The sequence below is a fragment of the Tetrao urogallus genome (genome assembly GCF_951394365.1).
Source record: "Tetrao urogallus genome assembly, chromosome: 14".
NCBI classification, from domain to species: domain Eukaryota; kingdom Metazoa; phylum Chordata; class Aves; order Galliformes; family Phasianidae; genus Tetrao; species Tetrao urogallus.
This window is the reverse complement of record NC_136827.1, coordinates 3,258,530-3,285,098: the sequence shown is the minus strand read 5'-3', so window position 1 is coordinate 3,285,098 and position 26,569 is coordinate 3,258,530. Positions and strand designations below refer to the sequence as shown.

General features: G+C 48.1%; 1 protein-coding gene across 4 annotated transcripts in view; it reads left to right on the top strand.

The window, feature by feature from the left end:
- The window catches only part of KCNIP1 (potassium voltage-gated channel interacting protein 1), a gene marked incomplete at both ends in the record, with an annotated part of 307,273 nt that overhangs the window by 103,958 nt on the left and 176,746 nt on the right, over positions 1 to 26,569 (top strand). For 3 of the 4 annotated variants that reach the window (XM_079542609.1, XM_079542607.1, XM_079542604.1), the window contains one exon: positions 21,287 to 21,347. The exons of the other annotated variant lie outside the window; for it this stretch is intronic. In XM_079542609.1, coding sequence (XP_079398735.1) covers positions 21,287 to 21,347 — 61 coding nt within the window. Of the gene's footprint in view, positions 1 to 21,286; positions 21,348 to 26,569 lie in introns of those variants that run through there. 4 annotated transcript variants of the gene reach the window in all.

Below are 26,569 nucleotides of genomic sequence, written 5' to 3'. Positions count from 1 at the left end.
CTCAGGCCATGGCACGCAGCCCCAGGCATGTACAACAGGAAGGTTTATTCAATGAAAGGTCACACTTCCCTCTGGCTCTTGGCCTTGATGATTGTAGAGGTCTTCTCCAGCCTTAATGGTTCTAAGAGGTTTTTCCAGGCAACAAACAGGACCTGGGGAAAAATCTTTCCTCTCAGAGAGTGATCAGGCACTGCAATGGCTGCCCAGGGAGGTGGTGGAGTCGCTGTCCCCGGCAGTGTTCAAGAGGCGTCTGGATGAGGAGCTATGAGATGAGGTTTACTACTTGGGGTAATGAGAAGACAGTTGGACTAGATGATCTTATCGGTCGTTTCCAAGCTTGTGATTCTGTGTTCCCTCCAGTTCCCTCCCCTTTCGCCCTCTGGGTGCTGCTCCTCTACAGCGCCTTCCCTTGCCATCAGACACGGACACAGGCAGTCAGTCCTTTTATTGTTACCCCACAGGGAACAAGTTTGTTACATTCTCTCCACCGGCTTAATTCCCAGGATGTCAAAACCCTTGGCCATGATGGTGGCTGTGGCCTCACACAGCAGCAGCCTCCACATATTCACCTTCACAATCTGGCCTGCAAAACAACAACAGACCAACATTGAAGCTGGAGCCACTGCTCAGACGAACCACCTCTGCCCTCTCTCTTGGGGCCCATCTGCCCCCAAGCTGCCCCTGGACGGGCTGCTCACAGTTTTATCCTCCTCCTCCGCCAACCCCTTCAGCCCTCTCCCGTGGACAGCACTTGTTGGACAGCTGAGACAGGGTTGCTCCCCTTCCTGATGGTGACCATGAGGAGTGGCCCCTGTGGAGCTCTACCTGGATGTGGACCTGCTCAGCCAGACTCCAGCCTTCATCACTGGACCACGCCTGACCCTGGCTGCTGTCTCTAGACCAGAACCTACCTGGCTTGGCCTTGACATCAAAAAGCAGCCGGTGCTGGAACTTGTGCTCAGCTGCTAGGCACTGCTCAGGTACTGTGGGATGGCTATGGTGCCCAGCTCTGCCTTCTGAGGCGGGATGGTTCTGCCATAGGATGGGGGCAGCTGTAGGAGGTGATACTCACAAACAGATGTATCAGCAAGCAGGTAAACCAAGGGAGATACCCAGTGTCACAGTCCTTCCAGAGGATGGCAGAGGGGAAATGCCTATCCCTGCTGCCAGCAGTGTTCAAAGTCCCCCGAGTCCTCATGCACCTTTGCTGCCTTATGTTTAATCTCATGCACCTGTGGTCTCCTTTGGCTTTGGGTTTATTGGAAGGTGCAGTAACAGGGAAAGCAGCATGGAGTTCCCATTTTACCAGCTCTGAGGACTCTGCTAGTAGATCTGCCCTAGGCTTGTGCAGCAGTAGAGTGTGGCTGCATGCATACTACTTAGCAGCTGGGCTTTGAAGGCAGGAGGCACTGCTTGTCTGGGTGCTAATACAGGGCCCTTGCAAGGTACAGCAATAAGAATGTGGGATGTCCTTGCAGGTGGTATGCCTCAGTGTTCTCCACTGTCCTGCTAAGTATTGATTCACAGCCCCCTGCTGTTTAAAGTTTTCTCAGATATGGGTTGGAGTCAGGGTGCCCTAGCAGGGGTAATGCAGTGATGCCATGTGAGCCTTGCACAGCACCTCTGATCCCACACAGTCTCTTGCTCACTGCCTTTTCCTTCCCCATCCACAGATTGAGCCAGAGAAGAGTTTGACCTCTTCTGCAGCTACAAGTGTGCAGCCCTATCAGTTCACTATCACCTTCTATGCAGTGAGCACCCTGAGCACCAACCCCGCACTTAGGTGAGGGCTGTGAAAGACACCATCAAACATGGGACGCCCCTTGCAGATCCCTTGTATTTCTGATTTCTCAAACTTCAGGATAAAGAGTACAGCCACGGGGATTCAGTTCCTGTGACCACAAATGCTCTTAGCTGTGCCCACATCACCTGTTGTCTGCCTCTGGACCTGGATACGATCGCCAGCGCTTGTTCTCATGGGAGACTTCAACTTCCCTGATACATGTTGGAAACATAACCCAGCACAGAGGAAGCAGTCCAGGAGGTTTCTAGACTGTGTGGTTATGCAGCTGGTAGGAGAGCCTACCAGGCGCGGTGCCCTGCTGGACGTGGTCTTTGCTAACAGAGAAGAACTGGTGGGAGAAGTGGAGGTTGGGGACCATCTTGGGCAGAGTGACCACAGAATTGTAGAATTCTCCGTTCTTGGAGACGTCAAAAGAGTGACCAGCAAAGCTACTTTCTTGAACTTTCAAAGGGTGGACTTTGATCTGTTCAGGGTGCTTGTAGCACGGGTCCCTTGGGAGTCGCTTCTCAAGGGTAAAGGGGTCCAGGAAGCCTTGGACGCTCCTCAAGATGGAAATCTTAAGGCACAAGAACAGGCTGTCCCCTGAGCGCCGTAAGGTGAGCTGTAGGGGAAGACAACTGGTGTGGATAAGCCGGGAATTACTGTTGAGGCTCAGGGAGAATAGGAGTGTCTACGTCCTCTGGCAGAAGGGCCAGGCTGCTTGGGGAGATTACAAGGGAGTAGCTAAGGTATGCAGGGAGGAGGTGAGGAAGGCAAAAGCCCAACTTCAACTCACATTGGCCACTGCCGTAAAAGACAATAAAAAATCCTTTTATAAATATATCAAAGGCAAAAGAAGAAGCAAGGATAATTTTCATCCTGTACTTGATGCAGCAGGGAATGTGGCCACGGAAGACAAAGAGAAGGCTGACGTCCTCAATGCCTTCTTTACATCTGCCTTTAACAGCCAGACCAGTTATCCTCTGGACATTTTACGCCCTGATCTGGCAGTCTGGGATGCTACTCAGAATATGCCCCCAGCAGTTCAGGTGGAGACAGAGAGCTTCTCCTCCATCTGGACTGTCACAAGTCCATGGGACCGGATGGGCTGCACCCTTGGGTGCTGAGGGAGCTGGGGGGGGTGATTGCCGAGCTGCTCTCGGCCATCTATCAGCACTGGCTAACTGGAGAGGGCCCAGAGGATTGGAGGCTTGCTGATGTGACTCCCATCTTCAAGAAGGGCTGTAAGGAGGATCTGGGGAGCTATATGCCTGTGAGCCTGACCTTGGTACCAGGGAAAGTAATGGAGCAAATCATCTCAGGTGAGATCGCAAGGCAGGTGCGCTGTGTCTGGAGGATCAGGCCCAGCCAGGGTTAGTGAAAGGCAGGTTGTGCCTGACCAACCTCATCTCCTTCTATGACTGGGTGACCAGCCTGGTAGATGAGGGAAGGGCTGTTGATGCAGTCTACCTGGGCTTCAGCAAAGCCTTTGACACGGTTTCTCACAGGCTTCTTCTGGGGAAACGGGCTGCCTGGTGTGTGGACTGGACAGGTCCTTTGGGTAAGGAACTGGCTGAGGGCAGCGCCCAGCAGGTCGTGGTGAATGGAGTGAAGTCCAGCTGGTGACCCGTGTCAAATGGTGTCCCCCAGGGCTCGGCACTGGAGCCCATCTTGCTTAATGTCTTTATTGATGACCTGGATGGGGGCACTGAGTGCACCCTCAGTAAGTTTGCAGGTGACACCAAGCTGGGAGGTGGCATCGATCTGCCTGAGGGTAGAGAGGCCTTTCAGAGGGATTTAGATAAGCTGGATCACTGGGCTGAGATGAATGGGATGAGGTTCCACCATCCCATTCAAGCATCGGGTCCTGCACTTCAGGCACAACAACCTCATGCAGTGCTATAGGCTTGGGGACGAGGGGCTGGATGGTTGTGAAGAAGAAAGGTACCTGGGGCTGTTGGTTGATGCTCAGCTGAACATGAGCTGATAGTGTGCACAGCTGGCCAAGAGGGCCAATGGCATCCTGGCCTGCATTAGAAACAGTGGGGCCAGCAGGAGCAGGGAGGTGATCGTCCCTCTGTGCTCAGCGTGGGTGAGGCTGCACCTCGAATACTGTGTTCAGTTTTGGGCCCCTCACTACAGGAAAGATGTTGAGGCCCTGGAGTGCGTCCAGAGAAGGGCAATGAAACTGGTGAGGGGTCTGGAGCACAAGTCTTACGAGGAGCGGCTGAGGGAGCTAGGAATATTCAGTCTGGAGAAGAGGAGGCTCAAGGGAGACCTCATTGCACACTACAACTTCCTGAGGGGAGGCTGTGGTGAGCAGGGGTTTGGCCTCTTCTCCCAGGCAACAAACAGGACCCGAGGAAGTAGCTGCAAGTTGTGAGTGCCAGTGTGTGGTGGTGGAAATAAAGCAGTGATTCTACACCCTGCCATGGGACCAGAAGAGGGAGAAAGCAGCCAACAGCCTTGTCAATAACACCAAGACATTTTTTTTATGAACGTGTTTTTATTTTCTCTCCAAAGAGCAGGCTGGGAGGCAGATGTTGGCCTCCCAGCCCCCTGGAGGCGTGCTTTGATGGCAGTGGGACGAGGCCTAGCGCCGTCGTCGGGGCCGCCTCTTGCGGGGTGGGGGCGAATCCTGGGGGCTGCTGCGGGCCTTCCTCTTCGGGGCGCGCCGGGGCCCCCCACACGAGCGGTCTCTGCTCCGGATGGAAGGGCCCGCAGCTGCTGCCTGCCCTGGCTCTTCCTGCGGCTCCTCTGCTGCAGTCGTGGTGGCGGGGAGCCCAGGTCCCCCGGTAGAGCCGCTGAGAAGCTCCTCTGTGCCAGAGGCCGGAGGATGCTGATGGGAGGTGCTGATGTTGGGGCTGGCTGCAGGGCCGTCCTCCCGCCCTCGTGCAGCACGGCCGTCCTGCAGGTCCAGCTGGCGGCGGATCAGGGGGCCATACAGGGCTGCGGCGATGCTGATGAGGTGCTGCACAAAGGGCACGATGTCGCCGTGGGTGATCACCTGCAGCTCTCGTACCAAGGGTGCCTGGTCGAGCCCGTGCTCGCACAGTAAGTTCACAGTGGCCCACAGTCCGACTTGCACCTCCCACCATTCACCGCTGGACATTGTCCGGATCTCCTCTTGCAGCCATAAGAACAGGGGTGCGAGGTGTTCTCGATGTTGACAGAAAAACGCAGCCCAGACCTCGGCAGGGAAGTTGTGCTCCGGTGGAATGAGCTCCGGCTCTGCAGGCACCGGCTCTGCAGGCACTGACTCTGCAGGCCCCTGCTCGTCCTGCAGGCCATCATCTGAGTGTCCCGTGGGCTGCGGGATGGGACACTCAAGATAATCGTCATCCGCCCTCATGGAGTAGCGGATGGTGATTATTTTGTGCCCACATACGGCACAAGTTGGTTTCTTCTGGGCCCACCAGATGGCACAGCCATAGCAGAGCCGATGCTGGCAGGGGGTCACACAGGTGACATCCTCCCGAGCTTGCCCGCAGACGGGGCAGGTCCAGTTGGATGGCACGTCCATGGTCCCGGGCTCTGCGGTGGGCTGGGGAGAGCTGAGGTTGGGAAGCTGCTCCCCTCACAGATGCTGCAGCAGGCAGAAGGTATTACAAACTGCAAAAGAGAAAGAGAGGCCACAGTCGCTTGCTGCCCCAGGGGCAGGCAGCAGTGATGCCCCCCCCCCCCGGTCCCTCAGCAAGAAACCCTCCCGGTCCCTGTTCTCCACCAGCTGCTGCAGGGGCCACGTCCTGCACCTCTCACCTCTGCTGCTGCAAGTGCACCTTGCAGAGCCCCAGCCGCCTGAGCCAGGCAGGGCTGGGGGAAACGCTGGTGATGCTGTGGGATGGGCAGCAAGAACTGCTGCCAGTAGCCCCACAGCGCAACACAACCACTTGGTTCAGTGCTCCAAGTCTGGCAGCTACGCTCAGCTGGAGTCCAGGCACGAGTGCACGCTGGCCTCTGCTGGCACCCAAATGGATACAGCAAGGGCTGTTGAGGTCACAGTCGTCTCTCGTTGCCGTCACAACCCCTCGGTCGGTGACCTCACAGTCCATCACTGCACGTATTGGGGCACCAGCCTGGGCTTCCCTCACCCTCCGTCATTCCATGATTTTCCTTCATAATGGCGATATACTTGGAGGAATAAAAATTGCACATGTTTCTACTGCACATGTAACTTGTAAGCAACTTGTCATGAGGTGGTGCCACAAGATGACGTGACAAAGCTAGGCAGGTTCAACATGCAGCAATGGATGCCTCTGCGGTTGGCCTGAGGGCCAGCTCCTCAAAGTCCCTGCCTGCCCGCCCTGCGTGGATGATGGACTGCGTGCCTTGCTTGCAGAGCGGGCACTGGGGCCTGCTGCTAGTCCACCGCTGGATGCGGTGGAAACAAACCTGGTGGCAGCATGGCACAGTGTATGCCACGCTGTCCCAGTTCTCCAGGCACAAGGGGCAGTGGGTGCCTAAAGCTGCTTCCACACTTCCACCAGTTGCAGCGGGAATGGAGGAGTGGGAGATGACAGTTTGCTCCCCGACACTGATGCTGGGGCAGCAGGTGTCACATTGCAATAGGACAAGAGACCCCACGGGCACCGACCAACCTGGGGAGGGTTCCTCAAGAAGCATCCCCCCAGCTGCCAGCGTGAGGCATTGCCACGCTGCCTACCTGCACTGCTGCACGCGACTCTGCGCAAAGTCCCGTCTGCCTGCTCCCAGCAGGGTCAGGGTACGGCACAAGTGGCTCTGAGACGGCCGCTGAGAGCTGCGCTAGCAGCACCCAGAGCACGTTCCAGCTCCAAACTCGCCCTGTTGCGCTCCGGTCCTCGCACACACGCTCGGTCCGATGCCAGGCACGAACTGATCGGCTGGGCTGCCGCACCCGCGTTGCAGCAGGGTGGGCTGAGCAGTCACAATCCACCGCACAGCGATGTCACAAAGGATCACTTGGCCCTGTTGCCAGTCCTCACCTTCACTCCGGGTCATCACCACCCGTCCCACAGTGATGCCGTCATCCGTGGCTTGGTCATCACAATGAGCCTCACCTGCTGCACGTGTGCCAGCAGCACTCAAGCCCCAGCAGACGTTTCTGGGCCTTCCCCTGCACCTCTGCTTGTTGCATTCCTCCCCACATCTCATGTGCTTGCCATCAGTGTTTCACACCAATCACCGGGGCCTGGGACACGTCTTCTTACGGTCCCCATCGGGTTGCTCAGGCCATGGCACGCAGCCCCAGGCATGTACAACAGGAAGGTTTATTCAGTAAAAGGTCACACTTCCCTCTGGCTCTTGGACTAGATGATTGTAGAGGTCTTTTCCAGCCTTAATGGTTCTAAGAGGTTTGGCCTCTTCTCCCAGGCAATGAACAAGACCCGGGGAAATGGCCACAAGTTGTACCAGAGGTTTAGATTAGACATGAGGAAAAACTTCTTCTCTCAGAGAGTGGTCAGGCACTGGAATGGCTGCCCAGGGAGGAGGTGGAGTCGCCGTCCCTGGCAGTGTTCAAGAGGCGTCTGGATGAGGAGCTGCGAGATCTGGTTTAGTAGTTTGTGGTAGCAATGGTAATGAGAAGACGGTTGGATTGGATGATCTTATAATCGTTTCCAACCTTGTGATTCTGTGATTCTATGATTCTATGACTTGTCTGTTGGAGACAAACTCAGCTAGTTGGAAAGGGTGGGAGCCTCAATCCGAGCTTGTTGGCTTTGTGCTTTGTATCCATCTTCTGTTTCACAAGCCCTGAAATCTGTCAGTTAGAAATGCAGTTATCTGGGGAAAAGAAATTTGCTGTAAAAAGAAATTTTGTCTGTTTATTTAAGGAATAATGTCAGCCTTGCTACCTGCAGCCCTCCCTTGTTCCTGATAAAATCACAGAGCTATGCTGCACATTGGGCAGGTCCTTATCTCTGTCAGATGAATATTTGTCATTGTTTTCTTGAAGGTCTTAACATTTGTTCTCAGAAAGTTTCCAGCTGGATTTCAGAACACAGCTGAGATGCATGATACAACCTGTCTAAGCTTGCTGAGTAGTTTTTTTTCAGAGGTAAGATGAAGTACTTTTAGTTTTTCACTTTGTGACAGATTATCAAAGAAACAAATGCTGGTTTTAGTTCTTGTAAATGCGGCAGGCTTTGTTGTTGTGTGTGTGCAGCGAAGAGTGCAAGGTTCTGTCTGTTATTTACGTGTTGATGCTTTCGGCTCAGACTGATGGGTGTTGTGAGAAGTAACCCAGCACATGCCTATTGCATAGGAAGCCAAGCTGGAGATAAAGCAGGTGGCAGCTTTGGAGCCTGAGTAACAGCCCATCTGCAGGAGCAGTCCTATCCTGATGGGCATGTTGATCCCAGCATCCCAAGGCCTACAGCAGTCACCAGCTCATAACCAGCAAGTCCAGATATTTTAGAGTTAAATCACTAATAAGCTTCAGTACTACAGAAAAGCTAAGTTCTGTTGGTCAGCTCACTGGCTTACTCAGCAGCTCATCAATAGTGGAATAAACGTAGGCTGCAGCACTTAACTAGATTGTAGGAAATTGATATTGCCGGCAAAAAATAGCAAATGAAAGGGAAGTATTAATTGCAGGAAATAATTGCGGTACGTCTGAGGTTGCATTTTATCTACCTCAAAGCAGTGCTGGAGCTGTGATATAACATCTATTTAGTCTTTTCACCTCTCGAGGGAAACAATTAGAAAACATTACAATAAAAATAGTTCTTTGAAATTTTGGTGTCATGGTCATTGCATATAATGAAATATTCACTATCATTTTATGTTTGCACGCACTTGAGAGGAAAAATAGGGCTTCTTGTAGCATTACTGCTGGTCAGGGCTGTATTCCTTGGGAAGAGAGGTGTCTGTGGATGGCAGTCTTTGGCTTGGGATCTGGAGGGGCTGGAGGCAGCAGCTCTCAGTGCTCCAATACTGTCTCAGGCAGCCAACAAAAACAGTGCTTCGTGCATGAGGAGCCTCCTACACTGAGAAGGGCAAAGCAGGGCACATCAGAGACCCGTATTTATGTGACCCAGCTAGGAGTGCTTTGCATTCCTGCTGTTTTCCTGTGATTCCCTAGTTGGCTTTGACTATGTAGGGGCTCTATCCAGCTTTTGTGGCTGCATCCTTACAGGCTCACTGGACAGACAATTGCATGTGGTGCGAAAGGGAGCTGCCTGCCATGTGGCCACAGTGTTTCCTCTGCTTCTACAAGGAAAAGCAGATTTTGCCCACTCAGATCCCCTTTCAGGTAGTTCAAGACTGGAACATCATCTCCGTAGGGGAAGAAGTCCTCCTCATCCACCCATAAAGAAGTTTTATTCACTTTCTCTCCCGAACCACGTTCATGTGAATTGTCCTATGGGCTGTATTTCCATTGCACAATTAACCTGAGCCATCCCCACTTGTATTAATTACTGTAGAATTAATTTAGCTTGTGTGAGAGTTGCTACACCACAGACTCATGTTTGAGTCATGCTGTGTAAATACATCAGCAGCTGGTGAGTTGTGTTAACATGAACTCCTGGTTGTAATCCCCAGCAGCTAATAAAACTCTGTTCCAGGCATGGAAATTAAAGGGGATTTTAGGCATCCTTTGGAAGTGAAGTAGTGCTAAGTGTGGTTTGTAGCTCCAATTGAAAAGCAGCTCTCCAACACATTGCTGTTCAGGTGGGGCTGCAGAGGGGCTGCCAGCACTGTGCTGCCCTGTGGGGTGGCTGCAGTTGGGGTGGGGAGAGCCAGCCTGGTACTGAAAGAGCCATTCCCTGCTGTGCTAAGTCAATAAGACAAAAAAATGCTGGCTTGGAGTTTAGGAAAAATAAAAGTCTCCAATTGTTTGAGCCCTTTATCACTAAAGCTTCCCATTCTGCTATTTAAGCTACTGCATCATGGATGTTTCTTCAGCACGTCCTTTCACATTGTTGCTCCCTCGGGTCAGTTTGCTCCAGATTCCCACATCTCACTTCTTTAATAAAGACGTAAGTTTAAAGAGAATAGTTATGAGGCATTTTCTTAGCACACCATAGGCTCAAAATGCTGTCTTTTTTATCTATTAAAAATTGAAAAACACTTTTATTTATTTTTATTTCAGTAGTTTTTTAGTTTGTCTCTTCTGAAGTGAAGTTCTTGTTCTCTTGGCTTCAGAAGCACCAGCCAAAAGCTCTTTTTGAAAGTACCCGACTCGTAGAATTGTAATTAGTGTGGGAAGGATAAACGCCATTCAGTACAGAATGCATTCAAGTTTCTACCCAGAAATTGCTCTGCACCTTTGAGTTATAGATAACCACATATTTTAAAGGGTAGCTCACTGATCTCTTTATTTTTTGAACCGTCAAGAAAATTCAAACTCCAATAACAGCTTCACAAAGGTTTGGGTGAGTGGAGGCATCAGATCTAATTACAACAGAAGGATCAGAGGATCAAAGAACAAGGCTGAGCACAATGTAGAAAATTACTACAAAGGAAAGCTTGGAGTAAGAAAAGAAGATTGAAGAAATTAAATAACTTGAGATTTTTCAGATACAAAAGGAACAAAAGGTGAGTGAAAAATTCAGCAGGCCTGCAAGAAGTGATTTATTGACAAAAGCAGCAGACACTTCCAAGAAGGATTTGATGAATTCTCAGCCAGGTGCTCACCTGGCAAGGTGGAAGTCAGAAGCTGGAATGATAGAAGTCTCCCATGAGGAGGGGAGGAAATGCTGGAGGAAGTGATACTCAGCCAGGATCAGCCAGAAAGCACCAAGCTGTGATGGCTACAGTGAGCTGCAGTAAAAGCTTCAGAAGAGGCAACTGCATCCTCTGCACCTCCTTGTCATGAAGCAATGCTTCATTAACTTCAAGGGGACCAAAGAATCAAACCATTTAAAAAGAAGTGTTTAAATACTTTTCTCCTGATTTTCTTTCGTTTGGTGTCTGCTCTCTCTCTTCCCGTCCACAACTTCACTATTTTGAGCTGTTGCCATTTGTTGGCCCTTCTGATTGCTCCTTCCCCCTGCTGCCTTTGGTCCTTCTTGCATTCCAGTTGTATTGCTGCCTGACTGTGGGTGAGGAGTATGGCAGGGGCATGTAGTTGAGGTCTCTGCCCTCACTGCTCCTGACTTCCTATAACTTCATCCAACAGAGAGATTTTCTGCTCATCACCAAAGCAGTGAGCCCTTTTTCAGGTGCATGCATTACATGGTTCACTGCATCTTATGTATGACATCCCTTTCTAAAAGCTGTTGCTGTTGGTCTGGGTGTACTGATAGCGTGATTCGAAATGCATGTTTTGCTGCAGACCTCCCTTGCCTCTGTCTGGACCTGTCATTGTCACCTGTGAATACTTACATTATGCTAATCCACATCGTGTTCATATGTTTAGTGTTAATTAACATAAGCAAGGTTGCTGAATGCTGTAATTTAAATGCTAGGCACAGCTATTTTGCCTGTGACAAGAACGTATGAAAAATAATTTTCACAAATGTTTCTAATCAAGAAACAATGGAGAAATTGTTTCTGAACAGCTTAATAACAAGCAGAACGTGAGTCCCAGCATTTTAGATTTATGGTGCATTGCTTCACTAACTAGCAGCGATTTGCAGCTGGAAAGGTTTGCTTATTTGCCAACATGAAAAGAAATAAAATGATGAGGAATGCTTTTCATTATGCTTTTTTTTTCTTTTTTCTTCTGCTATAAAATGCATCACGTTGTAGCTTTGTAACATCCATCCATTGAGCTGCCCTGCAAAGCACAGATGAGTAGGACAGCCCCTTTGGAGTTGGTTTTATCTCCAGTTCAGCTAAGCCCTGATATGGTCGTGCTCCAGGACATCCCAACACCTCATCTCAGGTGCTTCCTCTGTGCCTGTCTACCACTGAGTTTGCAGCTTGAGAAGGGTTTGGGAGAGCTGTCTCTAACATTGCAGAGATTCATTTCAGTGAACACTGAATTCCATGCAGAGGGGAAAGATTTAAAACCGGTTCCGTGGGTGGGAGCACATTCAGCAATGCCCCGTGCTGAGCTGCAGGAGCAGGGCACAGGAGGGGACAGGACAGGAGATCTCGTGGTTGCTCTCAGAAGACAGCAAGTAGAAGCAGCTCAGCGGTTGAAGAATGGTGGTTCCAAAACTAGGAGAGCTAAGAGCTTGTTTTGTTACCCACAGATGTGCTTAGGGTCAGTGTTGTACTTTCATGAAGTTCCAGAATATGTTTGATGCTTGTTCAAATTTCAGTGCTTTATGAACGTGTCATTGTGACTTTCTCCAAAATCCCTTCTGATAGAAAATGGTCAGTCCTGGTGTGCAAGGGATCTTCTCCTTTTTGTTTCCTTTCTTCTTTTTTCCCCTCCTTCCCTTCCCATGTGTGTCTGTTTGGAGTGTCAGCCCCACGTTAGAAGGACAGGAGAGGTCAGATTCGTTGAGCCTCAGATCTGTGTTCCTGGAGAGCCTGGAGTGCTCTGATATCTAGAGCTCTAAATAGTGCTCTGCAGGAACAAAGACTGACTTGATTTTTGCTGCTGCATGTTAAAGCAGTGAGGCCAGGGACTCCTCTAATATCAGGAGCAGTAGAACTACAATCCCCCATTTTTTTTTTCTGTATGCTGTTAGGTGAAGTCAGAAGTTTTTTCTTTTTTATCTTTCTGTGCAGAAGGGCAGGAAAGTGTGAGACTTCCAAATAAATCTAGACTCATCGAAGAGAGTTGATACTATATATTTCAAACGGCCCTGTAGCCTGAAAGTCAGAGGGAGAATGGTGTCCTCCGTATCAGTGTGCTGTGTTTGCTCAGGTGGGGTTTGCATGTTGCATTATAACTGATGGTGTTGACATTCACTGCCTCCATGTACAGCCCAACACGTGTGGGGGCTGTGCAGGGGGACCTTGATGAAGCAGGGGGGGCAGGGAAGCAGTGTCTGGGGTCTCAGCTGCCCTTGGGACCCCCAGAGCTGAGCACACGCTGCAGGTCTTCAATTTGGCTGCTTTCTGCCAAGGCTTTTTATCTTAGATTAATGAAATCTTGATGACAATTTTCATAGCTCACAAAAGAGGATTACTGAAGATCTGTTTCCTTTAGATTTGATGATTTTTTTTGCTGTCATCCTGTTGGCGAGAATTGAATCTGAAACAAGCAATAAGTCTTCTGCTGACAGGACCTGGAAAGGAAATCATGGGCTGCCTGGAAATTAGTGGTCTGCACCTGATGAGAAGTCGTTCATCAGCTTCAGCAGAAAGTTGCCAATGCTGCAGGTCTCCGGTTCTTAAGGTACCCTTCACATTATGACAGAGGCTGACTGAATATCAACATTCAGATGCTGAGTCCGTTTGCTTTGGTTGAGGTTATTGCATGCAGCAGCCGGCTGCCAGCAGTGGGACTTGGTGCTGTGCTCACCCTGCCATTTGTACCTCTTGAAATGGAATTTGCATAACTAGTTAATGAGAGCAGAGAATATCTTGGCTGCATTATTGGACAGAATTTGATGGTAGCTATCAGTGATGTGAATTGGGGAGTGCTTCAGCCTTCAAGTTGTAGTAGTAATAACTCAGACCAGCAGTCAGCACTGCAGGAGCACATGCATCCCTTTATAGGAAGCATTCTTCATCTGCTGTAACCTTAATGTGGATTCTCTTGCTTAAACAAAGTTACAGCAGAGTTATAGATGGAAATAAACATCAGAAGTGTATGGAGCAGCACATGATCAGGGCACTGTGGTTACTGCCCCAACCAGGTGATAATTCTGCATGATGCACTCACCTCCAAACTTGTCACAGTTGTTTGTGCCTTTGCTGCTTTTCACATCTTCACTTTGTAGTTGTGCCATGTAGTACTGCACCTGAATTTACATGAGAACGAGCTCGTCTTCCCCAAACCATGCTTTTCCTTGGTTGGAAGGCCTGCTGCTCCTCTGCATCGCTTGCTGAGCCGGGCAGCAACGTGGGCAGCCCTTGCAGGGCCAGCGAGCAGCCCCAGGGCTCAGGCAGCATCCTTGGGGTGTGCTGGAGTGCTGCTGCTGGGCTTTGGCTTCTGTTATGATTTCAAGAATCCTGAAAACATGTGTTGGAGGGGGAAAATATCAGTGAGTTTAGCTGCTTGGGAGCTACCTGAAATAATCATTTATTTATTTGTTGCCATGAAAGCCTCTGTGGAGCACAAAGCCTGTTTTGTCCCTGGGTCCCATAGTAAGGAGGCTCCAATTTGCAGGTCTCACTATTACACCACTTGGTCACCACTAATCCCGCTTTATTTACATTTACTTGTAAATTCTGTTTTTGATGCTATTCGGTCTTCATTTTAATTTTGTGAATGGTTCCAGTGTATTAACCTCTGGCAGTAATCACTGTGCATATCACAGACCTTGAGGTTTCCATAGGGACAATGTGATTCCCCGTGATTGCTTGCATAGATACTGGGAAACCACTGCCCTGCTCACATTTGGTATTGGTTCTTAGGCTGTGTTAAGGACTGCTGGAGCAGCAGCAGGGAATGCGGCGTAATCTGCCTTTAGTTATATGTTTGGGGCAGACAGCAAGTCCTGTCTTCAGAGCCTGTTTGTGCCCAGCAGGGTCTGCTCCATCTCACTGATGTAGTTCAGTACAGTCTAGCAGTGAATCAAAATATTCCCAGGCGATGTGCTCGGCTGGGGTTAACATACTGAGGGGGTCTTTGTACAGAAAACAATTGCTTTCCTGCAAGCAGTCTGTGGAGGTGGAGCATCAGAAGGTGTGCATTCACAGGATGGGAAATTAACAGTCATAGAGCTGTCTGCTCAGTGCACAGGGTGTTGTGAGTCTGGGAGGTGCTGATGCTCATCTTAATGAAACTTGCCAAACTAATCTCCATTTTAATGGATTATTTGCAATGGCTGCAAACAACAAGCTGTCGTGGAATATGCCCATCATGTTTTTTTCTAGCAGAGAAGATTGCAGTGTAGAACATGAAAATTATGAATCTTCAATACAGAGTCCTGCTTCTAAAGTTATGAAATGATGCAATGAACGCTGTATGTCATCTCAGTTAAAGCGTACTGCTGTTAATGACTGGAAAACAAAAGTTGTGACTTGGAGAGCATGTCCCAGCAGGACCCCACCAGGAATGCCCTCGCACATCCAGAATGCAGCTGCTCAACTGTACGAACAGAGCACTGTCTTATTTAGCCTGCTTTGCACGGATGTGATTTAACCTGACAGAAGCTGAGCTTACCTAGAGCTGTCTAATGGCTGCTCTTGCTCTCTGTTACAAGACCCTATGATGGGAGGTGAAGTGCAAACCAAAAATAGCTGATGAAATTTCCCCCTTGGTTACGCAGTGGTATGTGCATCTGTTCAATGACCTGAATTATATGTGGTTAGTTTGGCACATTTCTTTGAAGTGCACAAAAGCAAAACGAAGGGAGAGACCCCAACATCTGAACATCTGCTCTTCCCTCTTTTGCTCCCTGGTGTGAACTCAGTAGGAATGTTTGGAGTCAATTTCTTAGCAGTCATCTCTGGAAATACAAAATAACTAAGAATTGCTTTGTCTTGTTGTTTGTTTGTTTTTGTCTTTTGTTCAGTGAGACCCCCTTTGATCATTATCATAAGAAAGAAATGAAACCAGCCGTTAACTCAGATTGACATTTCTTGTTCACATTCTTTATACCATTCTGACATATTCTCTTTAATGCTCCTGGGCACAGTGCAGCTCACTTATTCTGTACGTTAGCCTGGCATGAGTGAGGGAGCACACGCGTGTCCCATGCTGGCGCTGGCATTCCCAGCTGCTCTCAGAGCTGTCCTTGTCATCATGTGCACAGCTAGGACACATTTCCCCAGGGCCTTTTTCTGTCTGGTCACAGTGCACGTTGCTGTGAGCTTGTTAGTTTAGCTCTGCACGTCCTCTGTGCTATTCTCAGAGGCTGTTGATGCAAAAGAAAGGCTTGTAGGTTAAGAGATAAGGATTGTTTACTGAGTTTTGGTTCTGTGCATGCACCTCGTACCTGGTGTTGGCCTCTCCTTGCAGAATTTCTAGTGGCAGAACACGTGGTGATTGCAGCCCTCAGTGCTGCCAGAGATGCCACCGTAGTTACTGTGGTCCCCTTGCACTGGGCTGTCTCAGTCAGACTGCTGGAACGTGGCAGGGTGCAGCTTGGTTGTCTGCAGGGAGGGAATATGGGTCATCGGTCTGTGGCATTTTCTGCTATGCCGACTGCCAAAATTCCCTTAAAAAGCCTTCTCCTCATTCCCTGTGTAGGAGAGGCTTTGATACATTGTGTTTATGTTCACATACTGCTTTTCAAAGCACAGGAGCTCCTGTTGGCATGGTGCAGGGCTGCCCTGGTGCCCAGAATCTATGCGGCAGCACAACTCTGTCCCCATCCCTCGGGGTCTCCAGCTTCAGACAGCCATGCATTTCTCCTTTATGAATTTTATAATTTCGAAAGGCAAGACTGCACTTGGCACAAAGTTCAAGCATATTTCATGGGATAATACATGATTTTCATTACTGAAATGTGAGCTTTTTCATCTCCAGACATTGCCATAGTGGGATCTCAAGAAAGAAGGGTTGCAGTTCTGCCCCAAAATGCTCATCTGCACGCTGCCCTGGCTCAGGTGCACTAACCTTTGGAGCACTCCTGCCCCACAGCCTTGTTTTGGGACTGACCCTAGGCCTTCTCTCCCCAGGCAGATTCTTTCCTGACACTCCCCAGCTCCTGCTGCCTGCACAGCGCTCGGCTCCATCTCCTGCTGCTGGAGCAGCTCAGGGCCCTGCCTGGCTCTCCCCTCCCAGCCCCCGGCTCTCATCTCCTGCTTTGTTGATATTTTTCTGCAAATGTTCTCCCTCAGCTCATAGAAGAAACAATCCAGCCGAAGACAGAAAGCAGTATCCGCCTTGTGTTGTGTTGAAGTTGTCACTAGAGATGTGAAGTGTTCCCTCCCTGAGCTCTCAGCTATCTGTTTTCAAGTGTGACGTCCTTAGGGCAAGCGCTAGGTCTGCTCTGTGGAGTCCTGCTCAGTTTTATTACTAAACCAAAGATGAACCAGCAGACAGTAATGCAGTTTTATTTCCAGCTCTCGCTGCGCTGACTCATATAGGCAGAACAAGACCTCCATCTTTCTTTTTCCTTTTCTTGGAGTGCACAGATGTCTGTGTGTGGGCAGTCTCTCTCAATGTTCTCCAGGAGGATGGACAGAGCAGCACAGCAATGCCTGACCCTGTGTTTCAGGAGGGGCTGCTGCTCCAGCCTGGGGTGCCATATGCCAGCCCTGTGCTGCTGTGCTCAGGAGAGCATCCCTCACTGCTCTGACCCTTCACTGCTCTGACCCCAGCACCTCACTCCTTGTTCCCCACTTGGTAACACGGAGTGACATTGGCCTTTATTTGGTTTGGTTTCGTATATCTGTCTATGCTATAAACTGGAAAGCAAGTAGCGTCCTAACATTTTGATTAATGCTGTCAGTGCTGTATTTGCATGACAATCTAGACGATCCCAAAGCTTCAAGTCTCATCTATTCCATCTGATTTCCCAGTTTTATTATTCACTGGCTTTCATATAATGAAAAATATATTTCCTGCAAAATGAAAGGGAGGACCTCTGCCTTTCGAGATCTGGCAAAACTAACTAGCATGAGAATTTGCTTTGGGTCCATAAAGGGGCAGTAATAAATCTCTTAATGGTCCTGTTCTGCCTTGTCCTTACTCAGAATAGAAAGGTTTCTTTGAAGACATCCTGGTGTATCATAATGGCTTGTGAGTGGAGAAGGAGGGGGTGAAATTAGGTTCTGGTCTTTTGGAGGAAACATTAAAAAAAAAAAATCTGGGGAAAAATAACAGAGAAACAAAAGCAAACCCACATGAGTGGTGAATTCCTTGTGAAAATCTGAAGTATGAAGACTTACTGTGTGTTCTTACAATGACAAAATAAAAAAAAACAAGTGATGGACTCTAACGATCCCCAGACAATTTTTACAGGTATAGAGCAGCAAAACCAGCCTCAGCTTGGTCTCTTTGTCACCCAGCTGGTTTCCCTGTGGCACAGCAGATGATCCCATGCTGCTTGCATTTATCCCTGCAGGACTGTAAGATGGCTTTTTTTGCTCGGTGGGAGGACTTCCCTTAGCTGTCTGTATTCCTGCTTCAAGCTGGGACAATTTCAGGCAATTAATGATGCGTATTCATCATAAGCAAACACACCTTATATGCACAGGTTAGTGTAGCTGAAACCTGAGCAGTCTTATCAAAGAATTATTCCCAAGGAGCTCCTGTTAGGACCTGGGGCCAGGCAGTGCACATGGCAGTGGTGTTCAGGCACAGACAGCTGAGGACAGCAACGGGTTAAAAATTTGCTAAGCAACAGAAACTCTCATTTCATTTTCTTAGAAAAGGAACATTTTTCCTCTTGGCTTGGGATTTTTTTTTTTTTTTTCTTCTAGCTAGCCAGTTCTCTACATCTTTTGTTTTAAAATCAGAGCTGGAAGAGAGGGCAAGGGCTGTGGGCAGTGCCTACAGTGCACAGCTAAGTGTGCAAGGGGAGTGCTGTGCTTCCTCAGTGTCTGCACTGGGGAGGAATGATGGGCATGGCCACTTGGGTCTCAGAATAGCCAGGAGAGAGAAGGAGTTGGTAATGCCAGTTGAGCCTTTTTCAAACAGAGCCTACCTGGGAGCACTCCAGGTGGATTGCTGCAGGATGAAGGACAAGGGCTTGCCATAAGCCATCACTTTTTGATTTTGCGTTACTATTAGATGAATGCTCAGTGCTGTCCTTCAGGAGACAAAAAAAACCAACAACAACAAAACAAAACACAACAAACATTGGAATGAATTTCACTAATGTCATAGCTTTTAAAATCTGGGTACTTTTGAGACTTTTCCTTGCTAGTCTTAAACATGGGTGCTATAGCTTTGCTTTACAGAGAGAAGATGGCTGATAACTCACAGGCACAGTAGGGCACAGTGCTTTGGGAAGGTATTTCAGACTGTTCAAGATCCACATTGCTGCATGCCGAACAAAACCACCTTCTGCTGTAGGGTGCCTCATAATGGCAAAGTGATGGAATGAGGTTTAATTACTAGTAGACAGCAGTGATAACTCGCAGCATGGGACTTACAGATGTGGTGTGAGGGATTAGAACCCAGGCTTCTGGTCCTTGTAGATGGCCTTGTAGAGGTAACCATCAGCATCTCTTGCACCCCCAGCAAGTAATACCTTTTAGCCTGATAAATCTGGATGGTCATCTTCAGGGAAAGGAAATTCCTGCCTGCAGTGTCACATACACTAATTCATTATTGTTTACAACTCTTCTGTTCCTCGGAGATCCTGGTTTTTGGCTGTGAGAGAAAGCATCTGCTGGTGAACTTGTGGTCTGGGACTCTGTACTCTTTGCCCAGACTCACATGCAGCTCTTCCTCTCGTTCCTGTTTTGCATATTTTAGTCATACAAAGAGAAATGCACGCAGTGCGTGATTCCCATGATTTCACAGGGATCTGCCAATGCTGGCTCCTGGCCAAGACAAGCCGTTCTTCCTTTCAAGTCTCAAAGACTTGAAAAAGACCAAATATCCATGCATGCCCTCTGACTCCATATACCGTGCTGCTTCAGGTTAACAGTAATGCAGCATCAGGAATGCAGTTTTGTCTTCCCAAATTCCTTTTTCCTATGTATCTCCCATTGTGATCAGCCACATCCATGCCCAAAAGTCGCACAGGGGGCACAGACCCCCCTGCACTGCAGTACCCCCTCATTGCTCCTGTTTGGCATGGAGCTGACTGAGCCAGACACCAGGTGCTGAGCAGCTGCTGCCATGTGAGGATGCATCTCCCAAACTCTCTGGTCATCCTCCGGCCTTTCTTGTGAGCAAAAAGCAGAAGAGTGGTGGTTTTCCATGTGCATACTGCAAGCTGTCTCATATATTAATATGTAGGTGCAAATAAAATACTAATCAAATAGATGCTATAGGTATTTGGATAAAAAAGTGTTTAATCTCAGAGTTCTTCAGAGCTTGGAGATGAGTGCAGCCTGAGGCACTTTGCTGGAACCTGGGGACCCAGGGCAGTGCCTCACCTGCCAGGAGCTTCATACCCACCTGCAAGCTGCTATGTGTGAGTTCAGGACTTTGGCACTGTGTTACCACAGTATGCTTGAGAAAATGCTGTATTTTGAGTTATAAAATGGAAAAAGAAAACGCATTATGCATAACACCATAGCCTGTTGCAAGTAGTTAAGCTGATTGAGCACGGTTTGCTGGTATGCATAGGAGATACAAAGGCACCTCTGTGTGCCAACACTGCTCCGCTGGCCGGCTGTGAGCAGGGGAAGATCCAGGGCTGTGCTACAGGAAAGCAGTGCTTGGCAGCTTCTGATTTCTGGGGCTCTGGAAAATGGATTTGATGAAATTGTTCTCCTAAGTTAGAGGAAAGCTGAAGAAACCTGTTGTGGTGCTTCGTCTCCAGTGTGTGAATGAGGTTCTTCAGATAAAAGCAGTGTTTGCGCAGATGCTGCCTTAATTGAAGTCCCTGTGAGCAAATAGCAAATTAATTCTGCCTTCCTGACTTTAACTCCTTCTGTGCCTCAGCACTTGTCGTTTCCACCTGCCAAGAAAAACGACAAAGTGTGCCGTGGATATGTTGAAATATGAAATATGAAGAAAGCAGAGAGAGTTGTCCAACATCCTTTGAGCCATCAAATGTTCGCAGGGCTTTGTTCATCACTTTGCAGCTTTCGTGTCCCCAGAAAGGATGCGTACATACTTGTAGGAAAATAAGTTATTGATAACAGTCTCGTAAATGCCTCTGCTGTGTGAGCGAGCACTCAAGGGCTCAGGGTTGTAGTGATATTTTTTACCCATTTTTCCTGTAACGCTTTATTTTCCCCCTGACTTCTGTGCTCGAGATGAACGTTAGGGATTGCAGTTTCCTACCTTTCTGTCAGCCTCCTGATGAGCAGGAGCATGCAGTCTGGGCAGTCGGGGCTTTGATGGCTCAGAAGCTCTCGTTTCTCACTCAGAAGATTCCCATTCATTCATTGGTGCTGTGCCCACAGCCCTGGCACCCCCCCGTGCCCCTCACCGTGCCTCGGACGCCAGCTTAGCATTCACTGGGAGCGACGCGCTGATGCTCCCCCTGTAGACCTCCAGGCTGCTGGTTGGAGCCATCAGGGAAGGGGAGGAAGAATTACCCTGTGTGTTTGTGTGGCTGTGCTCCAGTAAATATTTTGATGCATCTGCTGCCAGCTCTGGTCTAAGGGAATCTACCTAGCATTTAAATTTTGATGGGGAGCTGCTCTGAATAATAACAGTGCAGCCGGCTGTGAGTCAGTGCATGTGTGTTGACTAAAAAAAAAAAAAAAAGCCCTCAAAGCTTAACGCTTGCTGTACGCTGAGCTGCAGTGCTTCGCTTTTCCCTCCTCCTTTCTTCTTTTCTTTCTTCTCTTGACTTCCTCTGTTTTGTTTTGTTCTCGTGGGCATTTCGCGTAGATTTTGTGCACTGGTGGTGGGAGGGAGGGGAGTGAGAAGGATCAAAACCAGCCCAGCCAAAATAAATCCTCCACGAGAACTCAGGAGTAGCGTTTGCAATGGGCGCTGTGATGGGTACGTTCTCCTCTCTACAAACGAAACAAAGAAGACCATCAAAAGGTAAGATCTGCTTTGCTTTTCCTGTCCCTTCTGTGTATTTGCTGCGATAAAAATTAGTATTAGAAAGGGAGGAGGAAATGAACGTGTGCCACTTGCAAGTAAGCCAGCAGTGTTTATGTGAGTTGTAATTTGTAGAGGAGAGGAGAGTGGGATGTGAGGTGGTGGAGGAAACGTGTGGGCACGAGGAAATTGCTGTGGAGGGGCTTTAGAGGAGAAAACCATCTGAAATCTTGTAATCCTTCGTGCAGGCATGGACGAGGAGGAGAAACTCAGTGGCTCCATATGCAGAGCTCTTACAGAAGAGACCTGTTTATTCCCAAATCCCATACTTTGTAAATCCACCGAGGAGGGAATAAAACGTAGATGCACGGCAAATTCTTCCCAATACCTTGTGGTTTCTTTCTCAGAAAGTATTGTTAGAGGCAATGTTGTATTTCAGTAATCTAACACCAAGTGTGCAGTGCTAATGATGTGTGTTTTATGAAGATTATCAAGAAGAAAAATATTAGGACATTTTTATAAGGAAAGAAAGGAGGGGAAGCTCATGGAAAAAAATAATAGAGAAAGCAAGCAGCAATCTTAGGGATTAAAATCCCTAAGATCCCTTAAATCCATAAATACTGGCTGCAGAACGCTGATTTTTCAGGCAGGCTGTTTTGTACAGTATTTGCCTAAGCTCTGCTCAGTTTCTTGCAGGGTTAATTCAAGAATTCTGTGGTGCTGCTGAGCAGAAAGTTGAAAGCACTGCTGGGGGCTCATTGGTACAATGCAGAATGAGTATTGTTTAGAGAGCATCAGGAAGAAAACATTGAAACTTTGGCAAGTCTGTCTGCTACTTGGGAATATTCCCTGCCAGAACCTCTGCATTTAGCAGTATATCAGTATTTCTAGGATAGGTCTCTATTTCCACTGGATCTGATGCTCACTCATACGCATGCTTTTGAATTGAAAGTTGGCATGCATTTTCTATCAATTCAAAGGAAAAAAAAATCATCTTTGGAAGTACAGAACTTCAAGTATACTTGCTGTAAAGAGAAAAATGGGGAGGACTGTGGAAGGTAATTAATTGAGCAAGCTTGTGAGCAAGTGTAAAATCTTGTAAAAACAAGTTGTTGACCTGGTAGGGTAAAATTTTATGATAATGTGTGCATATGCATGGTTTGCAGTTTGTCTTTTTGTGTTATTCATCATACAGACATACTTATGTGACTGTCTGGATGTGTGATATTCGTTACGGTACAGCAGAACTGTCTGACCACCGAGACCCTGAATCACACATGGAGCAGAGTGGTGCTGGGCATTGCCAGGTGGCACTGGTTGTGGTGGCAGTAGGCAGGGTCCCATTCACCTGTTAGAAGTCTGGAGGCTGGGTCTGATTTGCACTGGGTGTAGATCATTTTTGGCTCAATGTGTCTGTTCTCCACTACACTGCTGTCTTCTGATTGGCTGCATTCCCTAAAGGATGGAAGAAATTGCTTTGCTGTAATTCACAGGCAGTAAAAATGCAGGGTCTGGTCACACGTTTTACCATCTAAAGTGGGATTCAATCTTGCTGATGTCTGCTGCTGGCTTTGATTGTTCAGCTATATTTATCAAATCTTGTGTTCCCAGAGTTGTCTCCTCTTGGCTCTGATGTGTTATCCAAGTGTTGCTGTCCGTTAGTAGGGTACTCAGTTGGAGAGAGTAAGTTGGAAGAAATCCCTTTGATTTTCTTGGATATTTCCAAGGCCAGCGAGGGATGTCATGCCTTTAGGTCACTGTTAATGTGGCAGGAAGGAGCACTGTGTACCACTGCTGGGCTGACTTCAGCCAGTTACAAATGTTCCTCGAGCAGTACTCCAAGGATTCCACCTCGTCTTTGCAGTCTGGCAGAGCTCTCACAGCACTGAGCAGAGGACAAGGTGCACGTTTGGCTCTGCCAAAACTTCTGTCTTCCTGGCTGTGAGGCACACTGCCTGCAGCACCCAGGTTAGCTGTTCCATTTGGTAGTATTGTCTTCTATTGAGTGAAGTGCTTGCAATCTGTTTCATTATTAGATTATTTATTATCTCTGTTTGATTTTTAGTATTTCTGTGTGTTTATTTGGGTATTTCAGGATTAATATAAAAGCTAAGTCCTGCCAAAACAGGAGCTTGAAGAAATAGTAATGGGTCTAGATCCATACTCCGTGAATACACTATAATCTGTGTGCTCTTCCCAAGGCATTGGAAGACAATTTGTACAGCCTTGTCTTGCCAAGCACCTTATACACAGATCTTAAGCTGCTTTGGTGTAATAAACTATAAGCAAAAGCTGTACAAGTATCTTGTTTTGAGAATTGGTAAAAGAAGCAGGCGATGTCTTAAGCCAGGATTTTCCTATCCATAAGTAAGGAGGTAGATGCTGACAGAGAGGGCTGAAGCTGAGCCCTTCATGGCTTGGTGCAGAAGATGTGGCTTGTATTTCTGCCCCTTGCACCTCACATGAAGCCAGAAGCTGCCTTGAAGTGCAGAGCAGCGGTCTGCCAGGTGTAGGACCTTTTCCCTGGGAGTGAGCAGTGCTGTTTGTAGGAGGGATCACACTTTTGGCTTAGGCGTGAGTGCCCAGTGCAGTGTAACCCGGTGTTTTGTCTAGGCAGGTTGTGAGCCATGCAGCCTCTGCTTTGGGATAACAGTTTGTTTCCTAGATTTGTGTTCCTAGCAGCAAAGCTTTCCCTGGTCTCTGGTGTGTTAGTCAGTGAGATAAGCCATTGGAAGCCGTGGTGATGTAGGGTAGTTCCATAGGTTGTTTGTACATTTCTTTACAAGTTATTTCCTCTGATTTCCTGAATTGATGGCATTTTAATTTCATTCCCTGTTGGGTTTTCTCTTGCCTGCCTCCTTCAGCTTCATGGTCTTGCCAAACAAAAGGTAGCACCTCGTCACTCCTGCCCTTACATCAGCTCAGCCATCCTGGGGAGCCAGTGGAGACAAACTGGCCCGAGCCAACATCATGTCCTCACTGCTGGGATACTGCTGTCACCTTCCCAGGACACAGAAAAAAGGGTCTGGAGGCACCAGGGATGGTGAGAACCGCTGGGAGCTCAGTGCATCAAGCACCAGTGAAGCCAAGAGGAGCACCCGGCCCTCTCTTAGCACGTGAGCAGTTAGCACTGGATGCAAGACAAAGGCAGGCATGAGAATTTCAAGTTGCTTGTATATCTTCCAGCAAACATAAGCAATATAACGGTAAAAGAGTTAGGGGGAAAAAAATAAAAACAACGCTAAAAGGCAGAGGGCCAGCACAGCAGATAACGCACAGCACAGATACATCTCTGTTTTCAACTCACTGCTGAAATACAGATTTCTCATGTGTTTTTACAGTCTGTAGCCAATCAGGACCAAATTTGTGGCTAGAATCAGCCATTTCCATATTTGTCATGGAAACGTTCAGATCAGCAGATTTGTTCAACAGGGTGGATTTCTTGTTTTGGCTGCGTTCTGCACTCCCTGCGTGCACTGGGGATGTTTACACTGCGTTTTGTGGGAAATTCAATTCCAGTAGAAGAGAAAGGTCGAGGAATAAGGATCAGCTGTGTTTGCTCTATCTTTTCTCTCTTCCACCTCCAGTGAAAGTGAAATATAACTCAAATATTTCCATTACTTGTGTCTTGTTGGCCTTGAAGCTGCAAGCCCCAGCTCTAACTCTGGCTACACCAGCAGAAAGTACAACTTCAGGCTGGGAATTGCAGTTTGCTGAATGCAGGTAATTCTGTTTTGATCCAATGTCACCCAAGCCGAAACCATCAATAGGACCCCAACATAGTTGTTTAATTTTGCAAGAGCTAACAGTGTGAATTCACTTGGCTTAAAACATCAGTAATTAGTTCTGAAGTAAATTTTGCTTTGAAATGGCTCATTGTCCAAAAGCATCAGATCCTGTGTCTCACCAGCCATATTTTCAAGTGCATGACTTACCAGAAAATCAGTGTGATACTTGATGGGTCAGCCTTAATAAGGCACTGCTGACACTGTCTTAGAACAGTGCATTGGTGCCTGCTTTAGAACAACCTGTTCTTTTACTCAGAGGTGCTCGGAGGTGTTGCAGGGGTTGGTCTTGTTCGGTGCTACACCTTAGAGCAGAGGTGATGGAGAAAGTCACAGTCATATAAGGAGACTTATGGCGGTGAACTGCTCTGGCGTTCACTTTGCCTACTAGTTACCTTTACAAAATAATTTTTTGTAAGTTGTTTTAGTGCAGCTTTGCTCATTTTCTCAATGAGCCTTTGAAATTCATCTGGGAGGAGCAACAGACCTTCCTTTATCCCTCGGTGATCTGTTTAGGGTTGGCAGAAAATGGAAGGTTTGACAGGAACAGCTTTTTCCAGGGAACTACCTTTGTGATGGATATCTACAGCAGCACTGTGTAGCAAAGCTGATTGATGTCATCACTCAGAAGTGATATGGAAAAATCCTGCTGAGCAATACGTGTTCATCAGTATTTGCTGCTTTGGCTGTGTGAAACATTGTAGTGTCTCCCAGGTGCAAAGAGTGCAAGGAGGCCCTTGGCATTGCTGTCACCCAGCATCCCTGGCATGCATGTTAGGTGACATGGAAGCATGGGAACTGCTTGCACTCCACTTCTCCACATCTGCGTCGTGTCAGATCAAGTGTGACTGAGTTTTTCTTGGAGATTGGGAGCCAAAGCCATAGGCAGAGACTTGCAGACCTACGGCTACTTCTTGTCCCTGCTCCCCCATCATTCAGCCCAAGTGTATTTAGCTCCAGTGGGGCAGCTTGCTCTATTTGCCTTCCCTTGCTCTTGCTTTGTTTCCTGCTTGCTTCCCCATAAATTCAGCTCCTGCCAGTGAGGGAAAGTGATCTCAAATAGCTGCTCTTAAGAGCAAATAGCACTGATTAAATTAAAATAAGCTGTGCATGTCCCTGATTGCTTCCCACGCACGTACAGCGCCTGCATGAACTGCTGTAGTCAGACCCAGAAAGTAAAATGGATGAGGGAAAGTCCAACCTATAGCACACTGCATATTACAACGCATTAGCATCCAAGGTGTGTGTGTATTCCCTGCTGCTGGCACGGCTCCTTGTGGCTCTTGCTCTGCAGCCAGTGCACACATGGCCATGAAGTCCCACCACAACTGAACAGAGCCTTTGGCTTTGCATGTTTGGAGGCTGCAGTGCTTTGAAGTTTTTGTTCTACAGTAATCCACAAAGGTGAAATAGAAAATATTTTCCAAGCTGTAACAT